Below are 8,851 nucleotides of genomic sequence, written 5' to 3' on the forward strand. Positions count from 1 at the left end.
TTAAGGCTTAATCTACTAAAGCGACTATGGCTCCAAAGCACTGCATGATAATGACAATAAACATGATATTCATGATCACATGTACACACTAAAAACAAAATAGAAACACAGGAAAATATGATTCCCAGGATTTAAAAAAGGGAAGGATAAAAAGATATAAATTACTGCATCAAAAGATGAGCAGGGCAGTGAGTCTGTACATGTAGACTAGATGACAGAACGTCGCTCAGGCACTGTCGTGTTGTGTGGTGTTTTGAGGTATGTGTGACCGAAACGCACACAGACACACACATGGATATACTGTATGTAAATGGGCTAAACTCTTTCAAGGTAATAAACTAAGATGTTTTGTGTAAATGAAAGGGGCATTACACCGAGTTTTCACAGGTAACGGATCTCTTCATGTGCTCTGGAAAGCTCTGAAGGAGAGGTCTGAGAAAATAACCCTGGTGATGTCATCAGGGGGTAACCACAGCTTGAGGTTGAGGCTTCAAATTTTAAACAAAAATCCTGCGTTAAAAACTGGAGGCGAGGACTCAGAGAGGCGTGTGTTTACCAAGCAGGATAAGAAGGATAATAAAAGGTGCTACTGAGTTGCATTATGGAAACTGCAACCAAACTTGGCAACAAAAGTCAGGATATCTCGACCTCTCACCCTTTGCAGCATCGATTTTTAACTGTTCTGTTTTTAATATGTCCCCAGCAAGTCAAGAAAGATGGATAATGTGCATATCCGACCCCAGAGGGGTACAGGTGCAGGACAAAAAGCAGCAACAACTTGCAGGTCGAACTGGGAGCTTGCAAATTTCAGTGGACGGACAGCCTCTAACTTAATTTTGTCTCTAGCAAGTCCCCAAATTTCATTGAATTGCATTACTAAATTGCTGGAATGCTCCTTTAAAGGGGACATATTATCCTTTTTCTGATTTTCTGTTATTTATGTACTGCTATGATGTCGGATATCTATGTAAAAAATGGTCAAAGTTTCAAAACTTGAGGTTAACATATGCAGAAACGCTCCTTGCAAGTCAAAAGCCAGGGCTTCAATCTGCTCTGAAAGCTTCATTTGGGACATTTTTTCTACCTTGCTGATGAGCTGATGTCACACATGCCCACTGAGAGGCTGTATAAAGGGACGGTATGAGTTAAATAAGGGTTTTTTTTTTAAATGTAAATGCAAAGATATTCCAGTAGAGCCCCAGAATATAAATATAAACCTGGGAACTTGCATAATATGTCCCCTTTAATGTCTGATTTACTTTTCTGTTTCCTCTCTGTTTTCTGTAATTACATAACAGTGGTTAAACTTATACCAAGTCTCTTAAAGTGTTAAAATTTGATGCTTTTGACGGTTTGTGCCTCGTACTGTATGTCGTTTCTGAGGAAAAAATCCTCCAGCTCACACAGTTATGGGTTGGATTTTTCCAGCAGCAGCTACAGTAGTTTGAAATACATATTGACAAGTAACCCAGTAATTAACATGCGCGCATAACACAGAAAAGATACTTACAGAAACAAACCCAATCAACAGACAGTACAAGGAAAACTTGCCTCAAAATACTGGCAATACTGTTTGATTGCCATTTGATTTCTAAGAGTCGTAATCCAAAAAATGAGATTACCCTCTCAAGAGTAGATCCAGAAATGTTTGTGAGTAAACGTTACAGTGGTTGTAGAGGCAGAGTTTCATATGTTATGAGGAGCTTATCTGACTACTGATCTGATGCTGTGTGTGTGTGTGTGTGTGTGTGTGTGTGTGTGTGCTGTATAAGAGTTGTGTTCTACACCAGCCACTTTTCCATGCACAAGTGAAATACAGTCTCATTCGAGTGCCAAAGGACGTGTACGACGCCGGGAACAGAGCACAAGATCAGATCCCCCCGAGCCGCCAGCGTCTTCAAGCCGAAAACATCCCTTAAGTAGAGCTGCATCAAGGAGAAAAGAATTTAGAGTCAGTGCAAAGTTCATCTATAACGATTAGTTGATTGACAGAAAATTAATCTGCAACTATTTTGATGATTGATTAATTGTTTTACTCACTTTTTAAGTCACTTTTTAACTTCTCGAATGTGAGGATTTAATGCTTTTCTTTATCATACAAGATCGTAAACTGAGTATTTTTGGGTTTTGGACTGTTGGTCAGATGCAACAACACATCTGAGGACTCCTCCTCACCTTCGACTCCTTGGAAATTGCAATGGTCATTTTTCACTCTTTTCTGACATTTTATACATTAATCGAAAAAATCATTGGCAGATTAAATCAAAAAGTGAAAATAATCTTTAGTTTCAGCCCTACTTTATTATCATTTTCACATTTTCCAACTGAATGTATTTATAAGTTAAGATTTATATACCTCATTTACACTTAGCTACTTCATGTGTCTTGAACGGATTCTCAAACAAGCTGAGAATAATCCGAGCATTACAGACTGCTTAAAACCACATTTTTGCCAAGTTTGTTAAAAAAAACAAACAAATGTTTTCTATCCCCAACTGTAACGTGGAAGTAGCTGCTACCTACAACCTACACCTACAGCAGCTGAAGTTACACTAAAATTATGCTGAAATCTGACGTCTTTCTGTCCGTCTCATTCAATAAGATCCCAGATCAGAGCAACCGTTGATCTGTATGGGTGAGGTAGTGGCACGAGTGAGAACCAATTTTTTATCCTACCAGTAGTCCATCATGTGTTTGTGTTGTTTTTACACAATTGTTGGGTACCTGCTAAACTGTTATCGTTGTAACGTAACTGCTTAAGTGCCCAAATTATTCTTCTTCTGGTGATTTTTAGCTGTTACCAAATGCAGTCAGATTTGTGATTTGACTAATGAAGAAGCATATATGTGTAAACAAAAGTATACTGAATCAAATGTGTGTTTTATTTGAATATGAGACACTTTAAGTGACAAGAAAATGGGGCCATAAATCAGAATAATGATGAATAATGAATGAATATATATGTCTGTAATGTGATTTGAACTCACATCTTGGTGCTGCATCTCAACGACGGTCTCGTTGTTGTCATAAAATCCAAACTGACTAAACAGCACAAGACAGACAGAAAGAGAACGTGTGAGAGCGTCACATGAGAGTCATCTGATCATCAACAGGCAAAAGAAGCAAATGTAGAAAAGCAGAGTAAACAGAGCGTGAACGGAGAACAGAAGGTTCTCTGTGACATCTGAGACTTTGTAGAAACCAGATTAAAGTAGTGAACTATAACAAGAAAAAACTGTTGCTGCTTTGTAGTTCCATCAACATGTATGAATCAAAGTGATGCAGATGATCTTCCAGCAGAGAAAAGACTAGACATAGGTGCTAGGAGTAATATTCAACTGTATTATTGACCCTGGTTGTTCATTTTGGAGCTGGGATCAGTTTCATGCTGTGCTTCATAAAGCAGCTGTGTATTAATGGAGGTTAACACATATATGGTAGAAACATTTTAATACATTTTAAAGCACAACACTCTCACTTTCTTGCACTGATTGCTTTTTTTCCCCCGAACAATGTGTCAGAGATTACAGTAAAAATGATTCATCTATGAGAAAGATTATTCATAAAATCATACTGTAGGTGAGGTTAAAAGACCATGAGCACAAACATATTTTTGAGAAGAGGAACACGACAGACGATGAACTCACCTCGACTGCCAGGGAGTGATGACTCCGTCGTCTGGGCCTCCGATTAACACCAGCTTTTGGATTTTGAGGAAGTTTTTCTTCCACTCTGGAATTTAGAGGTAAAACACACTGAATATATACTCCATATGAACATGAAATATACACCAATTGAAGTTTGTAGCAATCATCTTTCTACAATTGCTAGTTTAATAGTTAAACTATTTCGTTTTTCAAATAACGTCTGATGAATTGCAGGTAGCGTCATTCTTCCAAAATCAATTTAAAGCCTTTTATGGAATGAAATCCTTAATGTAGTGTCAACAGCTGCATGAGGTGAAAATGTATTGTGTAAATATGCACTAATTGATATAAAAATCTGTTATAAACAAATTTAAATAAAGGAGGTTAATAAAGCATTTCTTATACAATTATGAAATGACATTAAATAATTTGTGTCATCTTTTGTTATACTGTGATTGGCGCAATATGCACAACAGCACTCTGTGACCTTTTCAGGACAAAATCCCTACACAATTTACTTGAAGCACCTGCAGGTTGTTGTTATTTATGGATTATTCTTATGCAAAACAATATTTTCCTACTTACTGGTAATTCTCTTTAGGAATCATGAGGTCAAACTCAGTAGCTGTTGCATTATAAAGATAAATGTGCACCCACTGATATTTACACGAGTTTAACTTGTGGATGAGTTTTACCCACAAGGAATTTGCTGACCTGTTGAATTTGGATTTGGTCTCTCACTGTTGAGCAGAGCCAAATAATCACTGCTGTTCACGTACAGGTCCCTGTGGTGTGGGTCTGGAGGAGGAAGAGGGGGAGGAGGAGGAGAGAGTACACACAACCAGTTTGTCAAAATGCTTATTTATGAAGTTTCTTAGTAGTTAAGCAATCTGAGACACACACCCTTTCTTATAAAAATTGTCACAAGCAAGGGAATATAACTGAATTTTATGACTTAACACTTCACGCCTTTTGTGTGCCACATGCATGAGAAAGTTATTCTTGGAGTCTCACCGTTCCAGTAGTTGCAGATAGATATCCTCTGTCCTATTCCAGTGTAGCAGAGGTGGTAGAGGTTGGACTTCATAAACTGAGGAAAAAGGTACTTCAAGTAATCTGTGTCTGAAAGGAAACAAGAGGCCAAGAGCAGCATGAAGAACAAGCTCAAGGGAAACCGGTCCTTAATATGTGTTAATATGCTTTTGAAGATGAACCCACCTCCGTATTGCCCGGCCTGAGGCGAGGACAGAGAGATGAAGGAGTGGACGTTGTGGTCAGACAGAGTGGAGAGGATCCCCCTGCAAATCAGCCCACCTGTAATAATAAGATAAACAAACAATATTTTCCTACAGTCTTTTTACATACTGGCTACATCATGGATTTTTTGGGGAACTGGGAGTTTTTCCTTGTTGTTTTTGCAGGAAAAATATGTCTTAATGATGCTTCAAGTAGAAAATTTGAGGAGAAATTTTCAACCCTATAGGTGACCCACACAAACACATGCAGTTCATTATGCAATGTAAAGGCTAAAGGCCTCAAAATACACTTAAATTTTATTTTCAGTATTGCATAACCATCTAAAAATGAGTTTAAAATGATACTAAATAAATCTGAAGTGTGAAGTTATTCACAGAGTAAGTAATGACTTGCCAAAATTGCTTATACATGTGTATCGGGAAGGAAAAATCTCATCTGCTGACACAGTTTTTATCACTGTATTTTACAAAGTGAAGCAATAGATATTTTTGGGTTTGAATTACAAAATGCTGGCTGGGAATTTACAAATAAGCAAATAAAACAACAATCATTCCCTTTTTTGTCCCAGCTTTTAAATATAAGAGTGAAACATTTACATTTTGCAGACTACAGTGTCACTCTGAGGTCAGTTTTTTGCAAGAATGACACTGCAACTACAGGACATACCGAAACTGTTTTATAATCTTGAGTAAACACCACATTTATGTCTCTATTTCACTCGCACACACCTTGAGAGTAGCAGATGAAGTGGACTCCGTCTGCTGCGTTTTGCATTATTGGGTAAATAGCTGCTTTGAAACCCTCCACCTGTTTCCACATGGGCTCCAGGCTGGCACTTCTGTCAAACAAGTCGAGGACCGTCACGTTTGTTCCAGGATGAGACTGCAGGAGAGAGGAGGAGATTGTTTCACTTCAGTATCAGAGTGCGTGAAAGGTTGTTTAACGCTTACATGAAGCGTAAAAACAGCTACAAGAATAAACATGCAGAGTTAAACGACAAGGCTGATCCAAACATCAACTCAGATGCCTATGTTATCAAATATCAGTGGGAATGTTTAGCTATTTATTGATCAGGATGTGCTTTAAATATTTATGATTCATTAAGCTGTTTGGCGAGCAGACAGGACCACAGACTAACTGAAGCGGAGAGAGCAAGGATTTCCGCTTTTGATTTTTTTTTTCTTTCTCTCTCCAAAAATTTCAATTTTCTGGTTTCATTCTGCAGCTTTCTAAAACAAGAGAGGCACAAAAAGAGGAACTTAATCTTGGTTTAACCTCATCAACCTTGCCGGTCACCACAAAAAACACTTTCGTAACATCACCACATCTACTACATTACTCCCAATGGAGTCTGAAGCTGTGAGTTTTTTTGTGTGTTGTAATGGGCATGAGGGGTTTGGAGAATTCAAGAAGAAAAGCAGGAAAGGGCGCATTTCAATGTCCCTAACATATGCAATGTGAACTCTTCTTTATCACTGCCAGTATCTAGGGCTGCAACAAACAATTATTTGCATTATCAATTAGTCATTTGGACTATAAAATGTCAGAAAATGGTGAAAAATGTTCATCACTGTTTCCCGAAACTCAAGATGCAACCTAAAATATCTTGTTTTGTCCCGACCAACAGTCCAAAACCCAAAGATATTCAGTTTACTATCACAGAGGACTAAAGAAAATTGAAAAATCAGCTAATCATTGCAGGCTGTACCAGGATTGACAATTTCATTGAATAAAACTTCCTGCCCACAACCAAATACTTTCAATTTTAATGTACCAAAAAAAAGTTCAGTTTGGATTTAGACAGTTAAAGAGAGCATTGAGACAATTTTACACTGAAAATTACTCGTTATATTAAACCAAAATATAAATAACTACACCTTCACAACTCTATAATGACTTATTATAGTACATTAACTCATATTGTGCTTCATGTTACTTATAGATTAAGGTAATGTTGTCAGGATGATGCACAAAACTAGTACATCGTGTACTTCAACCTCCTGATTTTCCTATTATACTTACTGCCGAATAATATGGCATACATACACACTGCATATTGCATGTTTCGATATGTCAGACCACGTTTGCTGATAACGTGGTGATATAAGCTTTAAGGCCCGCAGTATCTGTTTAATACTGTCATATCAACCCCCGGAAAACATCATTTACATACATTGTTGTTCTAAAAATATCCCATCAAAACAACCACAATGAACCGGGTTCTCTTCAGTCCGACTACTCACCTCGTTAATAAAGCGTAGTAAGTTTTTAAAATCCCCTGAGCTGTCGAAGAGACCGTGCACAATGATCACCGGCTTGTATCCGACCACCGCAGCCCAGAGACACGCACCGAGCAGCGGGTAGAGCAGCCTGACTGCCCCGCTGCTGCTCCCCCTCCTCCGGCTTGTGGTGGAAGAATGGGTGCCCTTCATGATAACTCAAAGCGACAAAAAAATAAAATAAAAATAAAATAAACACTCTTTCTCTAAATCTTTCCGGAATAAAAAAGGACACCTGTTAAAATAAAATACAAACATAAAAATCCTGATGTCTGGCTAATGTTTTGCTATCATCTTTATCTCCATTTTTTTTCTTTCCAAGCTGCGTTACAGATGACCTTATGTCCAGTGTCCCTTGAATAATCCTGTTTTAAACAAGCTGCGCTCCCTTTTATGTTTATTGCGTAAATGATACTTGGAAGAAAAACACTGTGCAGCTGCTGAGCGTCCCTTTGCTTTTGGTCGCTTTTGTTTGTTCCGGCTTTAAAGCAAACGTCATACGGCGGTTTGTGACGTAATATCCGGTTCCAGCTCGTCAAATCAGTAGCTCGGACACTTCATAACAGTCCCTCGTGGTTATAATACTTACACAAAGCAGTTGTTCTCCAACTTTTTCACATAAAGGAGCCCTAAACTGACACAAATTAGACCACCGACCCCCATCTGATAAGATTTTATATATGTCATATATTATGTGTACTAAAGACCAATCAGCTGTGTGACATTATTTCTAATTGACATTGTGGGTGTATGTTATGTGCTGTGTGTAGTTTTGTATTTTGTATTTTGTATGGTGTGTTCTGTGTGTGTGTGTGTTTTGTTTGTTTGTTTGTTTTTTTGCTTTGCACTGTTTGTTATGGTGCCGTTGTATGTTTTTTGTTGGGGACTACAGATGCAAATAAGCTTCAAGCTAACTTTGGTGCAGTGCGTCTTCAGTGTTTCAAACTGCACACTGTCCCAGTCAATAAATCAATCAAATCAATCAATCATTGTGTTACTCATGAATGTAATTATGGTGAAAATAAATTATTCCCCTGGAACTCCCTCAAGGACCCCAGGGGGTCCCCGGACCCCACTTTGAAAACCACTAATATAAAGTAATAATAAAAGGAGTAATAACATAGTAGAGTTATGTTTAATAATCTTATTATTGAGATGCTTCTTTTTCTAATCAACAACATCAATTAACATCTTGATCTATCAAAGGTATATTCTGTCAAAAGGCACTTGTGTTCATTAACTAACTTTATCCAATACATACCAGAGATAAGACCAGAGTCTGATTTTTTACCACATAAAAATGATTATATCATAGAAATATGTAATAAAGAAACATGTAAAATTACAACAAAACATGTAAAAACCAAAGATAAAAAAATGTGCTGACTTTTACTGAACTGTTGTACCACATAAATAAGACAGTAGCTAAATTAAATCATAATGAAAACAAAAAGCAATATTAGCTAACTCATAGCTTAGCCTGTCTATGAGATAAACTAGTTCTGCTAAGACCAAGAAAGTGAATCACATCACTCCAGTTCTCAGATCTTTACACTGGCTTCCTGTCTGTCAACAAATTGATTTTAAAATACTGCTGTTGGTTTATAAAGCACTGACTGGTTTTCAAAATACATTCCTGATCTTCTGCTATGTTATTAACTATCCAGA

The 8,851-nt window shown here is 37.5% G+C and overlaps 1 protein-coding gene across 1 annotated transcript; it reads right to left on the reverse strand.

The window, feature by feature from the left end:
* Nucleotides 1-1,210: 1,210 nt before the first annotated feature.
* On the reverse strand, nt 1,211-7,652 carry ppt2b (palmitoyl-protein thioesterase 2b). Its single transcript, XM_042434780.1, has 8 exons — nt 7,148-7,652; nt 5,633-5,786; nt 4,866-4,961; nt 4,662-4,769; nt 4,362-4,445; nt 3,648-3,732; nt 2,988-3,042; nt 1,211-1,925 (listed from the first exon to the last, which is right to left on the reverse strand). The coding sequence occupies exons 1-8, from the start codon at nt 7,334-7,336 to the stop codon at nt 1,782-1,784; spliced, it is 915 nt and encodes a 304-aa protein (XP_042290714.1). The 5' UTR covers nt 7,337-7,652; the 3' UTR covers nt 1,211-1,781.
* Nucleotides 7,653-8,851: the final 1,199 nt, after the last annotated feature.

This window comes from Thunnus maccoyii, chromosome 15 (assembly GCF_910596095.1).
Source record: "Thunnus maccoyii chromosome 15, fThuMac1.1, whole genome shotgun sequence".
Lineage (NCBI taxonomy): Eukaryota > Metazoa > Chordata > Actinopteri > Scombriformes > Scombridae > Thunnus > Thunnus maccoyii.

Excerpts from the sequence above, each read along its gene's own strand:
- ppt2b (XM_042434780.1), bottom strand. The coding sequence starts at position 7,336 with ATGAAGGGCACCCATTCTTCCACCACAAGCCGGAGGAGGGGGAGCAGC. Across the intron at positions 3,043-3,647 it reads ATCACTCCCTGGCAGTCGAG|TCAGTTTGGATTTTATGACA; the intron begins GTGAGTTCATCG and ends TGTGCTGTTTAG. Across the intron at positions 1,926-2,987 it reads TTGAGATGCAGCACCAAGAT|CTCTACTTAAGGGATGTTTT; the intron begins GTGAGTTCAAAT and ends TCCTTGATGCAG.